Source organism: Herpailurus yagouaroundi, unplaced genomic scaffold (assembly GCF_014898765.1).
Source record: "Herpailurus yagouaroundi ecotype Mexico unplaced genomic scaffold, PumYag 140, whole genome shotgun sequence".
Lineage (NCBI taxonomy): Eukaryota > Metazoa > Chordata > Mammalia > Carnivora > Felidae > Herpailurus > Herpailurus yagouaroundi.
Window position 1 is genome coordinate 49,878,003 of NW_024412395.1, and position 25,092 is coordinate 49,903,094.

The following is a 25,092-nucleotide window of genomic DNA, read 5'->3' on the forward strand; positions in this document are numbered from 1 at the left end:
TGACTTATTTTGCTTAGCATAATACATTCTGGCTCTATCCATGTCATTGCAGATGGCCTGATTTCATTCTTTTTGATGGCTGAGTAATATTCCAGTGTGTGTGTGTGTGTATGTGTGTGTGTATGTATGTGTGTGTGTGTGTGTGTGTGTGTGTGTGTGTGTCACATTTTCTTTATCCATTCATCACTTGATGGACATTTAGGTTCTCTCCATAGTTTGGCTATTGTTGAAAATACTGCTATAAACACTGGAGTGCATGTACCCCTTTGAATCTGTATTTTTGCACACTTTGGGAAAATACCTAATAGTGAAATTGCTGGATTATAGAGTAGTTCTATTATCAGTTTTCTTGAGGAATCACCATACTGTTCTCCAGAGTGGCTGCACAGGTTTGTATTTCCACCAACAGTGCAAGAGGCTTTCCCTTTCTCCATATCCTTGCCAACATCTGTTGCTTCTTGTGTTGTTAATTTTCATCATTCTGACAGGTGTGAGGTGGTATCTCATTGTGGTTTTGATTGCTATTTCCCTGGTGATGAGTAATGTTGAGTTTCTTCTCTTGTGTCTATTAGCCATCTGGATGTCTTCTTTGGAAAAATGTCTATTCATGTCTTTTGCCCATTTCTTCACTGGATTGTTTTTTGGGTGTTGAGTTTGATAAGTTCTGTATAGATTTTGGATACTAACCCTTTATCAGATATATTGTTTGCAAATATCTTCTCTCATTCCGTATGCTGCCTTTTAGTTTTGTTGATTATTTTCCTTCTCTGTGCAGAAGCTTTTTATCTTGATAAAGTCCCAGTAATTCATGCTTTTGTTTCCCTTCTTTTGGTGATGTGTCTAATAAGATGTTGCTCTGGCCAAGGTCAAAGAAGTTACTACCTGTGTTCTCCTCTAGGATTTTGACAGTTTCCTGTCTTATATGTAGGTCTCTCATCCATTTTGAATTTATTTTTGTGTACGGTATAAGAAAGTGTTCCAGGTTCATTCTTCTGCATGTAGTTGTCCGGTTTTCCTAACACCATTTGTTAAAGAAACTGTCTTTTCTCCACAGAATATTCCTTCCTGCTTTGTTGAAGATGAGTTGACCGTATAGTTGTGGATCCATTTCTCGGTTTTCTATTCTATTCCATTGATCTATGTGTCTGTTTTTGTGCCAGTACCATACTGTCTTGATCACTACAGCTTCATAATATAGCTCAAAATCCAGAGATACCTCCAGTTTTGTTTTTCTTTTTCAGGACTGCTTTGACTATTTGGGCTCTTTTGTGGTTTCATACAAATTTTAGCATTGTTTGTTCCAGCTCTGCAAAGAATACTGATGGTATTTTGATAGGGATTGTGTTTTTTTTTTAATGTTTATTTATTTATTTTGAGAGAGAGAGAAAGGGCAAGTGGGGGAGGGACAGAGAGGAAGGGAGAGAAAGAATCCCAAGCAGGCTCCATGCTGTCAGCATAGAGTCCAAGGTGGGCTCGATCTCATGAACCATGATACATGACCCGAGCTGAAATCCAGAAATCAGATGCTTAACAGATTGAGCCACCCAGGTGCCCTGTCCATCCATTGTTTTTAATAAACAAATAGCACAACAAAAAAGCAAGAAGAAAAAGGAAAGGAAGAATTTGAATGCCTGTATAATCTCTGGTCCACACTTTTTTCTTTCATCTGGATTTATTCTATCCATTTTGTTACCTATTTGGCCCCTAAAGATATTTGCATTTGTAATCTACTTTTCTGTAACATTGTATATTCTTGCCATCCATCTTGGATTTCATAGTTACAGCTGTAATTGTTCTCAAAGCAACTCAATAGGACTATGGTCCATGCTAACTCCTAACGCTGCTGTGGAATTGATATGAATTGCCTGCCATCTAAAAGTACTGTTTGGCATAAAGGAACTTAGCTAGTAAGTGCACCCAGTGAACCACCCAGCCTCTACATCTAACATGGCCATTCTGTTCTCTGCTTGTTCCTACATTTTAACTTTTATTTAAGAAGCTATATACGATAAGATTATTCATGTTCTGAAGAATTCATGAAGATTATAGGATTTAAATTTCAAGAGTTTTAATTTTTTTCTGTATCTACACAGCTAACAAATAATTCTTATGATACCTACTGTTAAAAAAATTTTCCAGGGAGGGGCACTTTGGCGGCTCAGTCAGTTGGGTGTCCAACTCTTTATTTCGGCTCATGTCATAATCCCAGGATCGTGGGATAGAGCCCTGCTCAAAATTTGTTCTTTCTCTCTCCCTCTGTCCCTCTCCCTTGTTTGCATGCTCAGTCTCTCTCTCTCTCTCTCTCTCTCTCTCTCTCTCTCTCTCTGAAATAAAAAATTAAGAAAAATTTGTTTTCAGGTATATCTGGTTACTCTTCCCATGTCTAAATTGGGGGAAAAAAAGCACTAAATTCTCCACAAATCACCTAATGTCATTTACAGAGGCCAGAAATGCCTGGGTGATATGGAATTTCCGAGGTTTTCCTAATGCCTTTCCATGTGATCAAATAGAGTGCTATGCATTGTCCAAGGTGATGTGACTAGATATGAATCTTGTCCTTTTGTTCTAGGTCCACCTAGCCAAGAGAAAAAATACTATATTTTACAAAGGTGAAACCTAAGTAGATTTTGCTACACTTCTCAAGATAATGTCTTCATTAAAGGGTTTTCTAATAGTGATAGGTGTGCCAAAATGGAATGGGTCAATTTGTTAAATAGTGAGCTTCCTATTATCAGAGATGTTTAATCATAGTTTGGATGGGCACAGAGAGTGAAATGTACTCATTGGCATACAAGGTCACTTCCAACTCTGAATATCTGTTTCTGTATAAAGTCAAGCAATATCATCTAAGGTTACTTATTCCTCTCACAAATTGAGATGACTGGTTGAGTTCTTAGTTTCTCTTTGGTTACAAAAATTTTGCATAGTGGAAAGTAGAAGTCCGGCTTTCTGGCTAGTAACTCAGATGCCCAACCCCCTAAATGCTATTCATCTGTATGTACACATAGGAAATGCCATCATGGTTGATTATACCTGGTTGACAACATCTCTGAAGTTACAGATGGGTAACTAAGGTGAATATAATTCCTAATTGGAAATCTGGAAAACTTGGTTGTTTCTCACTTTTCTTTTGTTAGTTTCATAGCACATTTTTTCATGCTTAAAATGTTAGTGGGATGCTAACTTAACATTAGTAAGTTAAAGAAAATTTCAAGGGGGAAATTAACATTTAAATAGATTTTGATTATTACAGAAAAGACAGAATCTCCAGCCAGTGATTTGGCTTAGTTAGGAATACAAGAGTAATTAATGGTTGTCAGTATCAGAAAAGATTTTCCAGAGACAGGAACTGTCAAGGTAGGGGAGGGAGGAGAAAGATCTTCAGACCTCCAATACTTGACATGCTTGTAAAAAAGACTGTGAACATGAGAGGGAGCAGTCTTACTGGAAAATTTCCAGAAAGTAATGTATAGTCAGTTCCTGTCCATGTTGCACACCCTAACTTAGCCTAACTCCAATGCTGTGAGGTAAATACTTTTACCCTTTCTTAAGATGCCAGGAGATGCTGAGTTTTCTGCATTGTTTTGAGAGACTTGCACACCATGAGGACAAATCCTCCTACTTCTTGCCTAACCTCCTCCCTAAATATGATATAAATGAAAATCCAAGAAAGTACTACCTGGCAGTATAAAATGACTGTACATTTAGGATAGTTTTGCCAACCACAGCAAGAAAGTTATATATTCATGAGAAATGGCTGCAGAAATAAACTTTGGCAATCTTTCCATATTATTCTCAATGAAAACCAGGCTTCTTTAAAATCAATGAATTGAATGTGTTTGAATAGAATGCTTTAGCACTGTCCTGCATTTTAAGGAATATATGAATTTATCCGTGTAGTTTTAAAACCTACAATAATTGAACATCTATTTTGTACCAGGCATCGTACTATAGAATTACTTACATGATATGATCACGGAAAAATACTATGCTCACTAAAATAAGTAGGAGTATTCCTTTGCCTCATACCAAAGACCATTTATAATCTAGCTTCTCAGCTATATTTTGTTTGTCAGCAAATCCTCCTCACTTTTTTCCTTTGGTCATGCCTTTTCTTTCTTTCTTTTTTTTTTTTTTAATTTTTTTTTTCAACGTTTATTTATTTTTGGGACAGAGAGAGACAGGGCATGAACGGGGGAGGGTCAGAGAGAGAGGGAGACACAGAATCGGAAACAGGCTCCAGGCTCTGAGCCATCAGCCCAGAGCCCGACGCGGGGCTCGAACTCACGGACCGCGAGATCGTGACCTGGCTGAAGTCGGACGCTTAACCGACTGCGCCACCCAGGCGCCCCAGGTCATGCCTTTTCAAAACCTCCTCAGTCTTTGAAGTCTGATCCCACTTCTGCTTCTCCCTCAAAGCTTTCCTTGACCTGTTCAGCACAGAGTATTCCCTTCCTCCTTTGAGCAGGAAGTCCTTGTTATCTGCAGTACACGGGCATTTATCAAATATCACCCAGTGCCTTCATGAGGGGTGCTGGTGTGTATGCTATCTGGCTTTGCATGTCAGTACCTCAGGCTCCCCAAGTAGATTTTGTGTTCTTTTTGTAGAACAATTCCTATAGTTTTGTGTTACGCAACTTACAGTGGAAATTCAACTAAACTGGCTGTTCTGCAATGATGAGGTGGAGTCTAATGTGTGTAGAAGGGTTAAGACTTGGGTGTGTGCCTGAGAATGAGAAGTAATACTTAGCTTTGTTGATATTTCCCAGTTGCCTGGAAAAAAGGGGGTATATTCTCATATAATGTTTTATATTTGGGGTCCAAAGCACACTTTCCTAAAATGCAGTGTAGGCAGTGTCCCCCCACCTGCCCCCAACAAAAACTTTTTTCACCTTTTCTCTATCCTTATCTTTTCTATTTACAGACTGACTATTTGCTTCTCATTGAGCTGCAAACATGTCTGATGAATAAGTTGTATTTCGGTTTCCTGCGGCAACTACTAGAAGTCTTTTCTGCACTTAGAAGTCTATGCATTAGTCTTTTCTGCATTAGAAGTCTATGGTGGTCTCTTTGGGAGGTGTGCTGGGTTATGTCTGTGCCTAACCTTCCCCTGGGGGCTGAACTGAGGTCCGCAAAGTGTTAAAGACGTGTACTCTAGAGGAATGTTTTATACAGTGGGACTCCTTTGTATTAAAATAACAGCAAGACAGTCAAAAAGGGGAATTCATCATAGAGAAAGGAGACTGTTTCATGGAACCTAAAGATGGAGAAAATAGTTGGCCCTCAGGTACCATGTGGAAATGTATCTCTTACCTTTATAGTTCATTCTACAGGTCTGCTTTATTCCTTTCTCTTGGTGCTGATTAGCTTCTGCTTTTTCTACCCATAGGATGAAGGATGGGGCTAACACTTTCCGAGTTTGAAACCCTAGAGTCCAAGTTACTGAAAAACAAAACAGAACAAAACAAAACAAAAACCTGCCTTGATCCATGTCCCAATACCTGAAGAAGGACTTCAATTACTATCTTCGGCTAAGGGTCCATCCCTGGACTAATAAAATATGGTCAGACACGAAATGGTATTTTACTTTACTGTATTTCTGGGGTAATCATTTGAATGGAGGGTGGTAGGAAGGTGCTAGTACCTAAAGGTGATATGCTGGACAGATAAAAGGGTAGAGGTTTTCTGTGTTGTACATATGCATAGAGGTAAAGAGTTTATAAGCCCCTTCCCACATGTTATCTCATGTGAGCCTCGTGACAGCAGGATAACAGAGGCAAGACAAACACTATTGGTGGGCAACTTCTACATTAACATTTTACATCCTGAAGGCATTAACGTGCTTTCAGATATTAAGTGATTTGCGCAAGATTCACAAATAGTTAGTAAATTCTCTTTCCGTTGCCTAACGAAACTTCTCTTTCAAAATGTTTCTGAAATCCCACCACCTTCGCAAAGGCAATGAATAGGAGAGCAATACTAATTTAATTTGTCTTCTCTAGAAAAAAGAGCAGGTCCAGGGAAGTGTAATTTCAGTGAATCAGGAATGAGGGAAAAGGAGAGTGAGAGAAAGACAGAAAGGAAACATAAGGGAATGAGTTACTGAGCTGGCCACAGATTTGAAATAGGCTGATTGGTTTGTATCACAGGATATTTTCAGAGAGGCTGTGTGAAGCTACTGTGTGTGTGCCATGGGCAGGGGAGGGAAAGGAATAAAAGTTGATTCACTAGATTCTATTGTCCTTGGTCAAAGCTGGGGCTCCAGGGTTAACTTACCAGCACTTCCTGTTGTACATGTTTGGGGACACAGCAGAACCTGCTGGACAGCAGAGGAGTCCTAGGTGGAAGGAAAGATACTATCAGGTCATATATGAGAGTGACACGAAGGACCAGAGGCAGCTTCGGAGGGAGTCGCCCTGGCTCAGCAGACCAGGCTCCACCATGACCTGATCTTCGGCCACAAAGGTGACAAGAGACCTGAGCACATCTCCTCTCTGGGGCCTACAGGAATGCAGTTGATGCCAAGGCATCCTCCTGGGGGAACATCAGGAGGAGCTGAGGAGCTGGCTGTACGGTTTCATGTGGGGATGGTGATATCTACTCCTCGACGAAAACCCACTTCAAGCACACCCCTCCTACACTACTCCAGACTTGATCAGTCCCATCTTTATGTTCACACTATTCTTCACATGAGTATATACATGTTTAATTCAATTATTTATTCAGACTTTTTTCTTTTCCTAGAAAGGATTTTTGTGAGACTGAGTAATGTTGATTCATTAATACAATAGTTTATTGAATACCTACTATGTGCTAGGCACTATTTTCAGGGGTAGGGATAAAATAGTGATAGGTACAAATCTTTAACTTTTTGAGGCTTAACATTTTAATGTGTGTGTGTGACTAATAAAGAAATAAGCAAAATATATATTATGTTAGATACTTTTAAATGCTTTGGAGGAAAATAAAGCAGGAAAGTTAGATAGGAAGAGCCGGGGTGGGGAGTGAGTATTGTACGTCAAGTAGCGTGTCAGGGAAAACTTCACCAGAGTGAGTGATATTACAGCAAGAGCAGGTATGGATACCTGGGAGTGAAGGAGTGAGTTGCAGAGACAGAGAAAACCAAGTGCACAGGCATTAAGCATGCTGGGTGTTTTCCAAGAAGGCCAGGGAGACCAGGGTGACCAAAGCAGAGTAAGGGAGAAGGAGATGAGAGAGAAGAGAATAGATGCAGAGAGTTAATGTGGAGCTAAATATCTCAGGACATTGAAATGACTTTGGCTTTCACTTGGAGAGGGATGGAGAAGCAATAGGGCTTTAATCAGAGAAGAGAGCTGACTTCCATTTCAACAGGGTCACTCTGGCTGAGAGTAGAGTATAAAGGGACAAGAGCTGAAGCTGAGCGTAAGGAGCTTACTGGGGCAACTCAGGTGGGCAGTGTTGATTGTTTGGACAAAGATGGCAGCAGAAGAGGTGGTGGGAGACAGTGTGATTCTAGTTTAAAGACGGAATTGACAGAATCTATTATGGATGAGCAAGAACATCCGAGATTAGAAATCAATCATTAAGATGATTCCAGGTTTTTGGCCTGAGCCAAGATGACAGAAGGAAAAAAAAAAAAATTAGAGGGAAGATTAGTTTGGACAGGAAATGGCTCTCAGACATCCAAGCGGAGTTGTTGAATTGACAGTGGATTTAGGAGACTGAAGTTCAAGGAAAAGTTCATGGTTAGAGATATAAATTGGGAGCCATCGGTATGACATTAAAGCCATGGTACTGGGTTAGATCACCGCGTGAATGAATGTAGCTAGGAAAGTGAAAGGGACAAAAAACTGACTCCTAGACCATTCCACTCTAAAGGATTAGGAAGGTGAGGAGTACCAAAAAGCAGACACAGCAAATGGGGCCATAAAGTAGAATGAAAACCAGAAGAATGTGGTTTCTGGAAGCCAAGACAAGAAGGTGTTTTGAGAGGCAGGGCCTTGGCCAAAATGTTGCTGACAGAGGTGTTGAGAACAGACCTTTGGGTTTAGCAGCATGGAGATCATTGGTGACCTTGAGCAGTCCACTACAGTAGAGGGGGGCAAATGCCCTAATGGAAGTTCAAAAGAGAATGGAGGGGAGAGAAATCAGAAGAAATAAATCTAGGCAGTTCTTTAGAGTTTTGCTTTAAAGGGAAGAAGTACAAAGAGGGTGGTGGCTGGTGGGACAGGGAGAATAAAGAAGTGTGTGTTAAGGGTCTGTTCATATGCCTCTTGGCAGTGTCCGCTACAATTTACTGGCAGAACCAGGCAGAAAATGAATGATTGTGAGAAAAATGAACAAAATACCCCTACAGCCAGGTCTGCAGGGACCACTGAACCGACCCACACACGGTTCACCGTATCAACGAGGAAACGTCCAGCGGAAGTGAAGGTGCCTGGGTTAGGCCTTATAGACCGAACACCTAAAGGTTTCAGATTCAAAAAGCAGAAATAATAAGCCTGTCAAATAGCAGTGTGGAGGTTCCCTCTACGGATCTGCGACGCCAAAATGTGGTCTGGTGGCATTTTCTGAGAGATTCATTTGGAGTGGCAGTTTCACAGAATGATCACCCTCATCCTCACTAGCAAACAGTACGTAAGTGCCTGATTTCCCCACCACCTCATAAATTAAAACAGAGGGCCCGTTCCCTGGGCGAACCGGTGTGGTAATGAGAAGTAGTGAGAGGCCTGAAGGTCAGGGATGGGGAAAAGGCAGGGATCCGGTAGAGGCAGGCGGCTCTTGCCAAACCATCCCGCCCCAGTTCCTGATTTTCACCCTGGCTGTCCAAGCGCGGGAGTGCACGACTCCTCCGCTGCTTCTTCCTCCTTTGCCCCTTGAGCTCCGTACTTCGTCTTTTGCTGTTCTCTCTCAACGGAGGGGTGGTTCCGAAGATCGGCCCTGGCCCCTACCTGGCCCCTACCATCGCCTGTAGGCGCGCGGGAAGCGGACTGAGACCCCCTGAAACTCCAGTGGGGGCAGGACCCGGCGTTCTGAGCATGTGCGAGCAAGCCGGGAGGCTAGGGCGGATTCAGCGGGGTGGGGGCCCCCTCAGGTCTCTGTGCTAAGCGCGGAGCAGGGGCGCGGCGGAGCAGGAGCACGGTGAGCGCAGGACCGGCCAGCACTCTCCGGCGCCGGGATCCCGCGCCTAGGGCGCAGCGGCTGCGCCCTACCCTCCGGGCGTGGGCGAGCTGGCCGCGTGTGCCTCCCTGCTTGACGCGTGGGCGAGCCAATCAGGACTAGCGGTCCAGGCTGCCATGTGACTGGCGAGGCGGCTCCTTTCCCCAGCGCGGCCAGAGGGAGGAGAGAACCGGGGCTCGCCGCGAGCCTTCGAGAGCAGCGGTCGCGGAGGCGGCGGCGGCGGCGGCACAGGCTCGGGCCAGCCGCGCGCGCATCCCCCGGCGCCCTGGGCGGCGGAAAGCTCGGCGGGCCGTGGGAGCCCACGACACGAGTGGACAAAGCAAGATGGCAGGGATCTTAGCCTGGTTCTGGAACGAGAGGTTTTGGCTCCCACACAATGTCACCTGGGCGGACCTGAAGAACACGGAGGAGGCCACCTTCCCGCAGGCTGAGGACCTCTATCTTGCCTTCCCCGTGGCCTTCTGCATCTTCATGGTGCGGTTCATCTTCGAGAGGTAAGAGGGGCTGGAGCGCTCCTCCCCTCCCCCTTCACACACTCTCACACACACACGCACACGCACCCGCGCGCGCACATTCGCGCGCACACGCACCCTCGCGTGCTCTGTGGCGCACGCACCCGCGCCCCCAGCGCTCGCGCTCGCGCCTCCAACCTTTGTGTTCGGGGAAGGGGTTGTTGACCCTTCAGCCCGGCTGCCGTTCGGGGCGCCAGGGAGGATCTGGCTAGCCTACGGATTTCCTCCGGGGCGCCGGGGAGGGGCCGCGGAGCGTTGGGGTCGCCCCCCGCACTCCTCCTGGGCCCGCTCTCTCCCGGCCGCGAGCGCCGGCGAACAAAGGTGAGCGCCCGGCGGCCTCGGGACGCGGCGCACTAGGAGGAGTTGGCCCCTTGCGCCCCGCGGGCGGCCGCGCTGCCGGGCAGGGCTCCCGGCCGAGGCTCGTCGCCACCCACCTGACAGCCTGGAGCGCTGCGGACGCGCGGCCCGGAGGGCGGAGGGACCGCGCACACACCTCCAGTCCTTTCGCCCAAGCACGCGGATTGTGGGGACTGTGCTTCGAAACAATTCGCCGGGGACTCCTGGGCTTCTGGCCGCTAGTTGGTTTCTGCTCGTGACACTATCAGGCCCACAGTCCTGGGAGATAGATGACAACAGTTTTTAGGCTTCCAGCACTCCGGGTCATTAGCGGTTTTCTTAAAAGAGATTATGACGAGACGGGTGCACAGCCTGCAACGTGGTGATATTAAATTGATAAGATGCTTCCTGTGAATAACCATAAACTTTTGTGCCAAACGCACTTAAAACATTTTAAGGAGTTGTTATTTATCGTTTGTATAATTTCCGGATTTGGTTGAGTGGCCCCACTGTGTCCCGAACAAACTTGTGTTACTCTCATTCAATCAGTCTTAGTCACAAAACTCGATTTTGCGTGCTGTGCACTCTCCGGGTGCTATTGAAACAAAAGCAGGACAGCGGCACACACTTGTTTTCCTCTACTGAGAACCTCGCCTCCCCTTCCTCTCCTCTCTCCGCCCCCCATTCATCGGTGAGGCTGAATTCCTCAGATGTTGGAGTTTATACCCCATTTCCCACGTCCACTCCACCACTCTTCTCCTACCCCCAACTCACCTTGGTTTTGTTTCTGAAGCTTTTGCTGTTATTTTGTTTGCTGTTTCTGTTCGCCTGACACCACTCTTGAGGATGGCGGAGTTTGTCTTTTGTGTCATTTGTTGCTGGATATGGCAGCAGAAAAAGCTTCGTGGGAACAAAAAGTATCTTTTGTTTAAGGAAGGTGTGTTTTTCAGTGGGCGATAACTGTTGCTTGTGAACCAAGCCGCCGGTTCACATGCAGAGATTCTAATGCACGAAGGAACAGATTTAAAGACGTATTTTAAAATGACTGCAATCCAGCGCAGATACCTCACTGTTCCTATCTAGCGCTGAGGCTTACTGTGAAAAAGTGGTGTGTTTGTAGGTTTGGAGTTGCTTCTACAGCAGATGTTTACTTACAGAAAATAGGAACTGCTGTCTAACTTCGCAATCTCTTCAAAAACAGCCTCTCGGGACCTGCAGGAGCTTCTGTACTGATTGATACTTAGTAGGGGCTCCACACACCATTGCGTAAGAACAGCTGATCAATTCTGGACGGGCTCACTTGTAGTCAGGTAATGCATTTGAAAGAGGCGTAGTCTTAACGTTTTGGATAACAAAAGCATGTCAGCTAACGACCTTTGTGCAGAAAGCTGATTCCAAGTTCTTTAGATTGGAAAAAAGTAAATTTTTTTTTGTACTTAAACTTTCTCTGCCTTAAAAAAAAAAACCAAAACCGGGGCGCCTGGGTGGCGCAGTCGGTTGAGCGTCCGATTTCAGCCAGGTCCGTGAGTTCGAGCCCGGCATCAGGCTCTGGGCTGACGGCTCCGAGCTTGGAGCCTGTTTCCGATTCTGTGTCTCCCTCTCTCTCTGCCCCTCCCCCGTTCATGCTCTGTCTCTCTCTGTCCCAAAAATAAATAAAAAACGTTGAAAAAAAATTAAAAAAAAAAAAAACAAAACCAAAACCTAAAAACAAATGTAATTTAAGTTGAAAACTGGAAGTTTGTTGTTCTTCCTGGACAGTTTTTTCTTCCTTTGTGTAATCTCTTGACTGGACTTAGACTTTGTACAAAAGGGTCATCTGCTTTCAACTATCAGTCACAGCAAATGTCATATTGTAACGCAGAGAGTTTTTCAGTTACTTTCAGGCCCTTGGTTCACGTAGAAGTGAATTTCATGGCAAACTGCGAGTTTGTGATTGATGTTCAGAAGAATACTCCAGTATGGCCCATATACCACAGGATGCTATACTGACTCTTGGAAGGATGTCTACTTTGTTTCTATAGTGGCGTCGGCCCTGTCTTAACCATTCAGACTCTCAGTTCCCTGAAAATCCAAGTGTATAATTTCGTCCAGAATTACAAGTTGTGCATGTTTCTCCTCTCGTCCCACCTAAGGAGCCCATTCTGGTATCCTGCTTGTGGCCTTCGTCTCAGCATCCACCAAGGGCCTGAATTTGAATCAGCTGATACTGTTATTCGTGATATGACTCACTTTCCGTCCTCGTCTAACATGGTGTACTTAAATCTTTCTTTTGCTGTATTCTGGGGCGCCTGGGTGGCGCAGTCAGTTAAGCGTCCGACTTCAGCCAGGTCACGATCTCGCGGTCCGGAGTTCGAGCCCCGCGTCGGGCTCTGGGCTGATGGCTCGGAGCCTGGAGCCTGTTTCCGATTCTGTGTCTCCCTCTCTCTCTGCCCCTCCCCCGTTCATGCTCTGTCTCTCTCTGTCCCAAAAATAAATAAAAAACGTTGAAAAAAAAATTAAAAAAAAAATCTTTCTTTTGCTGTATTCTGTAATGTGTAGCATGATTTAAAGAAGCCTGTTGTGAGTCCCTTTACAAAATGAAATGCCTTTGTAATACAAATAATTCCCTCTGGATTCTCTTCCTTTTCTTAAAATTTATTTTTCATTTTTGGGGCACTTGGGTGATTCAGCCAGAGGAGCATGCAACTCTTGATCTTGGAGTAGTGAGTTTGAGCCTCACGTTGGGTGTAGAGATTACTTAAATAAATAAACAAATATTTTTAAAAATTTACTTTTCATTTTTATTTTTCAGGATTCTATTCTTTTTATGCTTCTGTTGTTACTTATTTCAAAGCTGAGAACATATCTATGAAATACCTGATTATCCAAGATCTTTATTTCCATTAAATGGGGTCTGTAATGCACTTGTTGAGGCCCAAATTGTGAATTTGAATACATTCTCCTCAGACTTATGTTTTTCTCTCCATAAAGAGAAACACTAAGGAATAGAGTGGATTGAGCTTTGCTCCATTAAACAGGCTTATTTTTTTGTTTGCACACCACTGTTGGGGTGTTGACAGTGGAGGCATTGGTGGCCAGAATGATACCGTGTTATGGTACCATATGGGCAACAATATGGACACTCAGCATGGTTGGTTAAAAATGGAGCAGGCTAAATTCAGTGACTTTCGACTGAATCTGTGAATAGTCCAAAGCTGGGTGGTTTTTAGCATTGCCTTTGTACCGCACTTAACCCTCGGTAGGACCAGAAGGGCCATTATAGATATTACTTGATTGACAAAGTAAAAGATCTGTTGTTAAAAAAAAAAACAAAAAACAAAAAACAAAACTTCATGGTTTCTCCTAGAATGAAAATTGTAGGGTATACCGTTATATTATGTTGTTGGCTTGATGACAAGGAACAAAGTAATATTTATTATTTCAAATTAAAAAAAAATTAATTTCAATGTAGTTAACAGTATTATATTAGTTTCAGGTGTACAATATAGTGATTCAACAGTTCTACACATTACTTAGTGCACACCATGACCAAAATATTATTTAATAATGTAACATTATCGGGGCGCCCGGGTGGTTCAGTCGGTTGAGCGTCCGACTTCGGCTCAGGTCATGATCTCACAGCTCGTGAGTTCAAGCCCCGCGTCAGGCTCTGTGCTGACCGCTCGGAGCCTGGAGCCTGTTTCAGATTCTGTGCCTCCCTCTTTCCCTGCCCCAATCCACTCGCATTCTGTCTCTCTCAAAAATAAATAAACATTAAAAAATATAATATAACATCATATATTTTATGAATTTTCTTGATTTAATGCTTGTTTAGGCTTAGTGAGCCTTTCTCTGGAATTATAATAAATACTTCTTCCAGATTCACTTGTTAAAATATATTGCTATAAATTACTATCTCATGAAACTCTGCACAGGCTAAAAGTCATTTTTTTGCAGGTAGAAATTAGTTGTCTAAGAATAAAGAGATTTTCTTCATACAAGTATTTTAGCCAATGGTTTCTTTCTTGTATTTTTTCAATTATGATTTGAATGAAAAGAATTATTTGGACTGTTCTCATTTGTGCTTCAAAAAAACTACCATATTTCAGAATAATCAACAAAGAAGATTCTTAGAGAAATCACTTGGTCTCTTCCCTCAGACCCAATTTAGGTGGACCCTAGAGTAGACCTGACACCTCTTGTGATGACCAGATAATAAATGAGAAACTCATCCCTGTCAGGTTGGCTCTCAAAGTGGCAAGCTATGAGAGAACTATCATTTTCCAGGAGGCTGACACCAGTCTCGCCTGGCTCATTCACTTAAAAGACCTGCTGCCCTCAAACCTTCAAGAAACAATAGTGTCTCATTAGTGTCAGAGGGAAGGTCTGGCCAATGGGCTTTTTCTTACCGATTTCCTTAGTGTCTTTTCCTTGCTAGGAGCCCTGGGTAAGGTCCTGGAAGGGAAGAGAAGGGGAGGTGAAGGGGGAGGGGGAAGGAAAATGAATGAGAAAGTATTCCTGACCTGATGGTTAGAGGCGAAAGAGGAGGTGTGAGTGAATGTCCGCCAGGAAAAAGCGGTGTGTCAGGTGAATTTGATTTCTGAAGGTTGTTCCTGTAAAGTCCCTTGTAATGAAGAGACTGGATGTCTTCTGATATATTTTGAAAGAGTTTGCGGTGGACTGGATGTTTCTGTCCCTCAAAATTCATATGTTGCAATCCTAAACGCCAAGGGGATGGTATTAGGAGGTGGGGACTTTGGGAGGTGATTAGGCCATGAGGGTGGAGCCTTTGTGAATAGGGTTAGTGCCCTTATAAAAAAGGCCCAGAGAGCTCCTTGCCTCTTCAGCCATCTGAGGACACAATAAAAAGATGGCTCTCTGTGAACCTGGGTTATTCTCACCACATCCCAAATCTGCTAGTGCCTTGATCTTGGACCTCCCAGTCTCCAAAACTGAAAAATAAATTTCTGTTGTTTATAAGCCACCCAGACTATAGTATTTTGATATAGCTGCCTGAATGGACCAAGACAGAGTATTTGGTAACAGTTTGCATACGAAAAGTTCCTTTCGTGCAGTCAACCTTGGACATTTAACTCTCTAAATGTACCTGTTTTCCTTGTTCAGTATGGTGTGATTCAGATTAAAACTATGGATCCCTGCTTTGCTGGACTGGTGTTAGAGGCAAGAGTCGGTGTCAGAAGTAATAGGTTGCCTCCTACAATTAGTGACTGGGAAAGGAAAATTGGATTACAATGGCTGCTCTGTTGGAAAACAACCTGAAATCAAAGGGACTGTATTCGCAAACCTGTAGTACAGCTTTCTCATCTTGCAGAATAAAAGGTTTGCATTTGTAGGGTGCAATCCTTTAGCTATTTGTAGTAGATTGCTTTATGGATAAAAAACATCACGTTACTTTTAATGGACAGTGCCTTAGAATGATGAGGAAAGCAGGTAAGAAAACTGCAAATTATTACAAATGATTTAATGCCATCAAGGATTAATGACACTAGCACTTTGAGTTCACTTATGCCTTTACTGCGGAAAGTGTCTTCATGGACAGGGTTATATTTTTTTCTGCTGGATCCTCATTTGTAAGTGGTTTTGCTTCTGTGATGGGGAAAGGCAGGTGTCAGTGGAAAGGAAATAAGGTTTAAAGTGAATTTCTTCCATCAGCAAACCTGTTCCATGGCTTATTTGGAGATCACTGCACTGCCCTCAGGCACAGTTCACACTTTGTTGGTGAGCATGAGAATCTAGGACCATTTTGTACATAGAAGATTGTTAAGTGTTTATTACATGTGCTTAAATTCCTTTTCCTATCACCAGGCCAGGCTAGATTTTCTTACAGAGTTATGACTCTAAAAATTTTACTGTTTTTCCCCCCTCCCGCCTTCATTTGATCAGTTAATTTCGTAGATACTTTTGAGTCAGGATATTGGGGTTCCAGATTTTGTTTGCCGGTAACTAGTTGTATCATTTAACGTTTCTAGGGGGTTATTTTTTTCTTTAAAAAATTTTTTTTAATGTTTATTTATTTTTGAGAGAGAGAGACAAACAGACAGAGAGTGAGTGGCGGAAGGGGCAGAGAGAGAGGGAGACGCAGAATCTGAAGCAGGCTCCAGGCTCTGAGCTGTCAGCACAGAGCCCGATGCCGGGTGTGAGCCCACACACTGAGAGATCATGAGGTGAGCCGAAGTTGGATGCTCAACCAACTGAGCCACCCAGGTGCCCCTCTTTTTTAAGAAATTTATTTATAAAAATAAGTATAAACAAGATGGCTTCTCATAGCACGAAGATCCTTCCAGCGATGCCCTGAGAACCTTTATTCCTAACTAAGATTTTATCCTTTGGTCTTTTACCCTCCCCTTTAAAAGAATAATCTCGCAGCCTCTTTTGTTGTCACTCTTACCTGCTGTCGTAATTTTCATTGACATCGTACACCTTTGCTTCTGCTTGATTGAACACAAAATGGTAATTTTCACCGTTTCTTTTGGGGTTGCTCATTAGTACTGCTGTGGATGGTTGATTGCCAGGGCACACAGTCGGAAGTTGACTTGGTGCTCACTGTCTTTTTTCTTATGTTTGACTATTGAAAATGACTGCGGCTTTTAATGAATAACTTTTTAATTTTAATTTTGAAAGTAGTAATAACAACTGATAGGTATTTCCTAAGATGAGCTTCTTACTTTACATGGTCTACTTATTTAATCCTTTCCTAAATCCTGGGAGGTAGATACTAATTTTCCCAATATTTTACAGATGACACTAAGAGTTGAGAATTTAGAAAATATACCTAGCTCACCATAGCTTAAAATAGCAAGGTAAGCATTTGGAACCAGGTTTCTTGATCTCCTAATAATTTTGGTTATTTTTAAAATTTTCTTAGAATTTTTATTTTATTTTAAAGAGAGAGTGAGGGGGAAGGAGGCAGGGGAAGAGAGACAGAGAGAGAGAGAGAGAGAGAGAGAGAGAGAATCCTGAACAGGCGAGATCACATTGTATATGTACCATAATTCCTTTAACTAGTCTGCATATTGTTGTTGGACATAATAGGCTGTTTCCAGTTTGTGTATGTAAATCTTCCAACTCCTGATGACTTCCTAAGTAATGTTTCTTAGAAGTGGCATTTCTAAGCCCAAAATGGTAAATATCTTAGTGTTCTTGATAGATACAAATGGCGAAATTAGTGTCCAGAAAAATTATATCCATTTGCACTTCCTTATCAGCATCCGAAGTATTATCATTTGAGGAAATTTTTGCTTTGCAAGCTGAAAAAAAGTTACTGCTGTAATGTGAGTATGTTTTTATGTTATTCATTATGTTATTTCAAATATTTACTAATCATTTGTATTTCATTTTCTGTGAACTTGTGTGTGTTTTTTTTATTGGGATGAACCTTCCAACTTTTTTGGTAGGAAAGTGGTGGCCTTTGAATTTTCTTTTTTGTTTTAGTGCAGAATGGTCTTGTTTATACTCTTTCTCCTTTCTGCTTTCAGCCTCTCGCCCACAACCTGAGTATTCATCATCAGTCAGGAAGCTTCTCAGATTCTTCCACACAGTGGAAGGGATGCAGTCAAGAGGATGAAGTGGGATAATATCCTGACTTTATTATGGAGAGTGAGGCATAAAGAAAGGGCTGGGAGGAAGGTTGAGGAATTCAGAGTGAATGGGTTTTTATTAAGGAAAACTCATAGATAGAGCTAAACTCTTATATTGTTTCTCTGAACGTTTGGTTGAAAGTGACTTATTAGACACTAATCGTTAGGGAAATACAGATCGAAACCACAGTGAGATACCACCTCATACCCATTAGGATGGCCACTATCAAGAAAAATAAAAAATAAAAAAAAGAAAGAAAAGAAGACAGATGTTGGTGAGGATGTAGAGGAATTGGAACCCTGTGCATTGTTGGTGGGAAGTGTACAGCCGTTATAGAAAACAATACGGAATGTCCTCAGAAAATTAAAAATAGAATTACCATATAATTCCGCTTCTGGCACATGCCCCAAAGAATCGAAGGCAGAGTTTCAAAGAGATATTTGCACACTTGCACTCTTAGCCACATTATTCACAATAGCCAAAGGGTAGAAACAACCCTAGTCCATTGACACATGAATGGATAAACAAAGTGTGGTACGTCCATTCAGTAAAACATCAGTCAGCCCTAAAAATGAAGGAATTCTGACACATGCTACAGCGTGGATGAACCTCAAGGACATTATGCTAAGTGGAATGAACCAGTCACAAACAGACACGCCGTATGATCACACTTATATGAAGTACCTAGGGTAGTCAGATTCATAGAGACAGTAAGTGGAATGGTGGCCAGGGGCTGAAGAGAGGCAGAAATGACGAGTTAATGTTTCATAGGTGTAGAGTTTCGTGTTTGCAAGATGAAAGGAGTTCTGGAGATGGATTAGATTGGCAGTGATGGTTGCTCCATGTGAGTGTGCTTGATGCAAGTGCACACTTAAAGATGGTTAAGATGGTAAATTTTATGTGTATTTTACCACAACTAAAAATAATAAAAATGTAAAGGTTCACTGACTTAAAAAGGTCACTTACTAGAAATAACTGGTTTCATTTTCTAGGTTTGACAGATTTCTAGTCCTCTTGATCTCAGTTTCATCAAGCACTGTTTTGTTTCTGGGTTTGTTTTCTTTTAAAATACATAACCCCTTTGTGGTCTAGGAGAGCCCTTCTCTCCAGAATCATCTGGAATGGTTTGGTGGGAGGTGAGGGGTGATGGAAGGGAGGTTTAAGTCCAGAGAGCTCTTACATACCCGGGCCTTTTGGGGAGGTCCTTCAACCAAACAACTTTCTTCAGTCTGTGTGTTAATATGACAATTTAATAATAGTAAAATGGCAGGTACAGAAGTGAATACAGTGTCTTTAGAAAAGCCTACTGCACAGTTTCAGAGGATACAGCCCTAGGATTAAAGGCATTCTAGTGAGTTCACAATCCACTTAAAGCAAACCAGGATGATAGGATAAAATTCTAGTAAGGCAAGTGGCCTGGGCCACAGACATATCCTATGGAAGCTTTTCTGTGGAAGATCAGATATGACACTCTTCTCTGTCATTTTAAATTTATAGCCATGTTAGAGGTGCCTGGGTGGCTTAGTTGGTTATACATCTGACTCTTGATCTCAGCTCAGGTTCTTGATCTCAGGGTCATGAGTTCAAGCCCTGTGTTGGGCTTCGTGCTGAACAAGAAGCCTACTAAAAAAAATAAGAATAAATTTATACCCATTTGTAAGCAAATGATTTAAATACTCAAAAATCTGAACATGATTTTACTCAAATGCTGTGTACTATAAGGTAATTGATAGTAAGCATTGGCAGGTTCATATTATTGAAAAGTAGTTTTCAAAGTTTGTGCAAATGTTGGGTCTTTTTTGTACAAAACACTGCTTCCCATAATTTATCTCTGAAAATATTTGGGACAGGTTTTTTTTTTTTTTTTTTTTTTTTTTAAGGAGAACGTTTTTTCCCCTCAGCACTAGCCTTCACAGTGGACTTCTCTTGAACCATTCCTGCTTCCCATTCCTGCTTTTGCTTTTATTACCTCAGTATTGGATTGTGTGGCTTGTTTTGGCGGGGTGGAGTTAAAGATACACAAATGGTTTTTCATTACAGGAAAGATGCATTCATTCCTTTACTAGGTAAGCTCGTTCACACAGTGACCCAGGAATAACATGCCAGGGTCTATATAGATGTCACATCTTATCTTTGAGGTTTTCAGGTTAGAAAGCTATTGTTGCTGTCCTGAAGCTGTGATTGAGATGGTCTCTCCCCTCCCCTTTCTCTTCCTCTTTGTCCCTCTCTCCTCCCCTTCCTTTCTTCTCATCACTTGTACCTTTAAAAACACAAGGAGGACTTGAGAGCACAGGAGGAGCACAGTGTTAAGTGTGACGGGAGGGGATAGAGAAAACCATGTAAAGTCTTGCCTAGGGACGCTTTGGCAAGTATCTGAGTAAAAGCTGCCAGCTAGTCTAAGTGGCTCTGTAGATCTTGTCTTCATAGATCACCATTTCAAAGCAGAATGTAGTGACTCGGTGGTTTAAGCAGAGTGGCAGTTTGGGACACAATAGCTTGAGTGAAGGGAAATTGAGAACCCAGCAACCGGTCACTGAGGCTACATAGAGATAAGACAGTATAAGGGCTTTATGTGTCAGAGGTTGTGTTTATTTTTGAGTGTGTGGGTAGACTCAAGGGTGACAGTACATTTAAATTGTTCCTGTTTTGTACATTTTTTGCAGCTAATTACAGATGTATATCCCTAATTCCTAGAATTAAAAGGAAAATGGATGAGATATCACAGAGACTGTGAAACTTGGGTTAAAATGCACCCCCTGCCGTTTATCAGCTATGTAGTAGCAGACGGCATACCTTCTGAAATTTGATGTCTTTACTTGTAAAATGATGTCTTTTACTTGTAAAAAAGTAAATGATGTCTTTACTTTACTATACCTACTTTGTGATATTGGAGGACTGTGAAAATCCATTTAAAGGGGGCTCAGTAAACACTGGTTCTTAAAAATACACGTTGTGTAAAAAATAATTGATACCATAATACAGTATTTAGTACCTACTTGAGAAGTAATGCTCAGAGATGTGATTTCATGTGTTAGGTGTGTTGGGGGGGCGGTTGAGAGGTAGGGAGAGAGTGCAGTTCGTGGGGGCAGTAGGACCTGTTTATATATGTGATCCTGAAACTGGAGGATTTACGTGTTCTGTTGAAGAGTAATTATTTAGGGTTTTACCCAGGCATTGGAGCCCTAATCCCATCAGCACTATGCCTATTTAGGGAGCAGAATGCTTCTTAGCCTCTTCTTCTCAACTGTTAATATTGATGTGGATTTTAGGCCAGTGATTTGTTTGTATTTGGGGACAGAAAACTATGTCTAATGGTGGGATTTTAGACAGGTGATGGGCGGCTTTGTACCACTTGGAGCCTGAAGCTTTCTCTGGGGGCTGTGCCTTTGGAGAAGGCCCAGGAAGATGGTCTTTCTCTGGTTAGAGAGAGACAACTCTGACTCTGGTTAGAGTTTTCACAGGAAGCTGCCTTTCAGGGGAGGGATGCCTTAGGCAAGTATGCCAGTCTGTCCCCCACTGTCCCATCTGGCCCCAACGGTCCTTTTTTACTGCACATAGACTCAAGGGAAAATTGATTGGGTATTCAGATATTGGTTATGGCAAACATCAATTTGGCCGTTTCTATTGATTTGAGGACCTGAGCTGAATTCTGGCCATGCCACCTACAGCTGAAGATCTAGGAGCAAATTACTTCATCTCTCCGTGCTGTTTCCAACTCCTAGGGCTGTGAAGATTAGATGAGATAACGCATGCATTGTGTTTAGAGCATTGCCTAGTTTACGGACGTAGTGTTTCCTGATTCTTTAGGTTTATTCAAGGTACACACAAGGTCCTGCCCCCCAACCCCCAAGTCACTTTCTGATTGTTGGAACCCTGATTTCCAGAAATGAGGCTTTATCATTAAAATTCTGAAACCCTCGGGGCACCTGGGTGGCTCAGTTGGTTGAGCGTCCAATTTCAGCTCAGGTCATGATCTCAACAGCTCTTGAGTTCGAGCTCTATGCTGACAGCTCAGAGCCTGGAGCCTGCTTGGGATTCTATGTCTCTGTCTCTCTCTCCCCCCTCCCTCAAAAATAAACATTAAAAATTTTTTTAAAAAATAAGATCTCTGAACCCCTTTACTGGCATGAACACGTATGATAGACATACCTGCTTTTTACTGTTTGGGTTTGGGTTTACTTTCCCTCATATCTTCTCCTCCTCTGTCTCTGTCCTTGTCTCTTTCTTCCCCTCCAAGGAAAGTTCTGATACTTCTAATTGTAGTTAGCAGAAAACAACCCTTAGCAACTTAGTGAAGAACTAGGCCTTGTCTACCTCACACTCATGTAATGCACTTTGCTGAGATTGTATGTTAATATTTAGATGGCTCAGAAATATATTTTTTTTCCTAGTAAGAGCCTCCCAGAAAAAGGAAAGCCTTGAGACTAATTATCAATTTCTTTCAGAATTTTAAGCCTAGTGGATTATCTTAATTTGATCCTTAAGAGAAACATTCAGTGTAGCATCCCTGGGATCGTATTTATGAAAATGCAGACATTCAAAATGGGCTGAAAAGTAATAAATACATTATTTTTTCTGTAAGAGAAACCAGCCACCCCAGATTTTAACTTCCATTGGTGTGAATGTGGCTAACCTCGCCTGACCAAATTCATTTAGAAGGCCTTTGAGGCTGCTTTCCACTTCAGGCACCTTGTTAGCTCTGCACAGCTGAAAAATAACTCATAAGTAGTTTGCTGTGTACATCGTTGAACAAGCCTGTAAATTTTTTTAGGCATTGATGGAAGATATCTTAGGATGATCAAATATGACATTTGTGGTGGGTTTGCCTTTTAAAGGAGGAAGTAAGGCAAAGATGAAACCACAATGCTGTAGAATGACAAATTACCCAAAACTGCTTCTATTTTAATTCGGTAGTAGTTTAATAGAGCCATAGACTTTCTACTTAGAAAGGAAATTGAAAACTCATTCACTTAAAAATATGAGTCTATTGTGCGTCACACCAGTGATGCACCAAAGTAGGGGATGGTGGGGAGGTAGTCTGACCCAGGTGTGTGCAGTAAGGGGGTACATGCAATGAGGAGGTGAAATACCTCTAGATTAAAAAAAAACAAAATTGACTGAAAGTTGGTCTGCTTTTTATTAGCACCATGGGAAGCCAATTCTAAACATAGACTGGGAGAGTGTAAAAACACCCCTCCTCACCAGGGCACACTGCTCCTACCACTAGCCCTTCCCCCAGCCTCTGGAAACACCACTGCCAGATGCTGTTTTAGGGCACAGGTGTTCTGAAAACCACACTTTGAGAAATACTGGCCCAGCTACAAATCTTCACCTCCCACTTTATATATTGGGATTCTGAAGCTTGTAGAGATGAAGCGACTTGGCCTGTGCCATCCACCCAGGTCCTGGCGGAGCCTGGCTGCTCTGAACTCCCATGGTGCCAAAGTCCAGTGATCAGCTGGTTTCAGTTTACTTGTGGCTGTCCCAGGAAACGCCTCCGTCCAGATGAAGCTGGAACAGTTGTTCACCCCACCTGATCGTTGGCCCTGTTATCAGCAGAGGGTGGTCTGGTCATCAGCCGAGGGTGATTTCACAATGATAATGGCTACTCTGGCTCTCCCTGAGGGTGAATGAGGGTAGTGGTGGGAAGATTCTCTGGTGATTGAGATGTACTGCCTGCCCACTGTCAGTGGACCACATTCCGTGGCTTTTCTTTTTAATTTTCTTTTTAACGATTTTATTCATCTTTGAGAGACAGAGCATGAGCAGGGGAGGGGCAGAGAGAGAGAGTGAGATGCAGAATCCGAAGGCTCCAGGCTCCGAGCTGGCAGCACAGAGCCTGACGTGGGGCTCGAACCCAGGAACCCTGAGATCATGACCTGAGCCGGAGTCAGACACCTAACCGACTGAGCCACCCAGGCGCCCCTCATGGCTTTTTTTTATAAAGGCGATTGAAGGGCTCCCCATTAAGTGTGGGTTGGCGCTCCAGAGGGCAGAACTCAAGTGTGCAGACACCCAGGGCCAGCTCTTGGTGTGGTGGTTCCTCCTGAGCACATTCTCCTGAACCACTGAGATCATACCCACGCTTTTGTTTTCCTCCCACTTCCACCCACACTTAAATGGCTGCCTGCAGGATTGTACAGGGACTGGCGAAGAGGACAAAAATAGATGCACAAGTGGTGGTTTTTAACCAGCAGTTATTTCTAAGGAGTGCTCAGGCAGTCAAGCGGTTTTCTGTGTATGTATTTTATGTGCATGTGTTGAGTTTTACGCTGTGGAATGCTTCCTTTTGCTAGTGTTAGGTCCCTGTGGTTTATTTGAGATAACGGGGCTCCTGAAATAAATATTGCTGTGAATTATATCTTAAGAGTTGAACAAGGGAAGTGTTAAAAAAATGCCGGTGCTCGGACATTGCCTTGCTTGGAGGTAGGTAAGCAGGCGGACAGGCTTGCAGTGTTAGGACCTGTTTACACCTGGACGCAGACTCAAGCCTTGTAAGATCAGGCAGAGGGCACCTAGTCACCAACTTACCACAGCCTCTCACTCCTTTGAACTTCTACCTCCTTTTTGCTTAGTGCTTCCATATCTTCCGTTTGACTCTTCCTCTTGCTTAGACCCTACTCTGTGTTCAAATCTAAGGTAGCCTGCGTAAACAGAATCTCTTGATTGGTTGACCCCCTTACCTTTTTGGTCCTGAGCCCTGTGTTACCAGCTGTTCTGTTATTCTTGCATTTCCCAGGGCCATAGCAAGTTTGGGCCAAGTCCATTTAGAAGGATAGTTAATGAGCACTATCAGCTTGTACTTTACTACTTTAATTAAATTTAATTTTTTAGTGTTAAAATATGCAACAAATAATATGGAATAAATGTTCTTTTTGTTTTAAAAAAATCACTGAATGGTTTTAGGCTTTTTTTCTGATTAAAAAAAAAAAGAAATCAAATTGGTTAGGTTCCACAATTGTAGAACAGTGGATTATTGTTTGGCAAGCAGTTTTCCCTTTTTATAGTTGAAGATGATAAACATGTTCCATTAAAAATAGAACCAAACCTGGTTAGGCTTTCTCTCCATCAGCCTCCATTCTGTTTTCCAGCCAATGTCTAATTTCTGTACTCAGGGGTCACATCTAAGGAATGGCAGTTCTTTCAGATTTGTCTAAAGCTTTTCTGAATTGGGTGCATTTAGCTACTAGAAACTTCTTATTGTCTTATTTTAAAAGCCAACCTCAAAGAGGCAGGGAGCTGCTCTGAATGGGGACTGCTGAGGTGCACAGTGTATGGTGATACATTTTGGGAGTTGGCACAGATGGTACTTATTTATTTTGCAGGTGAAACTAACCACAGTCTTTAGTGTTTAGATTCGTGGAGAGAGCTGCCCTCTGCCATGTGTGTACAACAAAAGGGAGCACAGAACCCTGACTTTGCCTTAAAATTCCATCTCGGTAGACCCCTCGTTCAGCAAATACCCGTTAGTAACTCCAGCACTCAAACGTGCAATCATATGGCA

General features: G+C 42.7%; 1 protein-coding gene and 1 long non-coding RNA gene across 3 annotated transcripts in view; one reads left to right on the forward strand and one right to left on the reverse strand.

Moving 5' to 3' along the window:
• Positions 1-2,248: 2,248 nt before the first annotated feature.
• Positions 2,249-11,233, reverse strand: LOC121030656 (uncharacterized). The gene is made up of 5 exons (XR_005790348.1): positions 10,785-11,233; positions 10,109-10,605; positions 6,277-6,337; positions 5,314-5,442; positions 2,249-2,575 (listed from the first exon to the last, which is right to left on the reverse strand). It is a non-coding gene; the product is annotated as an uncharacterized LOC121030656 (long non-coding RNA).
• The window catches only part of CERS6 (ceramide synthase 6), a 322,014-nt gene continuing 306,246 nt past the window's right edge, over positions 9,325-25,092 (forward strand). The window contains exon 1 of one of the 2 annotated variants that reach the window (XM_040475284.1): positions 9,325-9,656. In XM_040475284.1, the coding sequence (XP_040331218.1) occupies positions 9,487-9,656 (170 nt within the window). In that variant the 5' untranslated portion in view covers positions 9,325-9,486. The remainder of the gene's footprint in view (positions 9,657-25,092) is intronic. The other variant, XM_040475285.1, reaches the window with a different exon arrangement.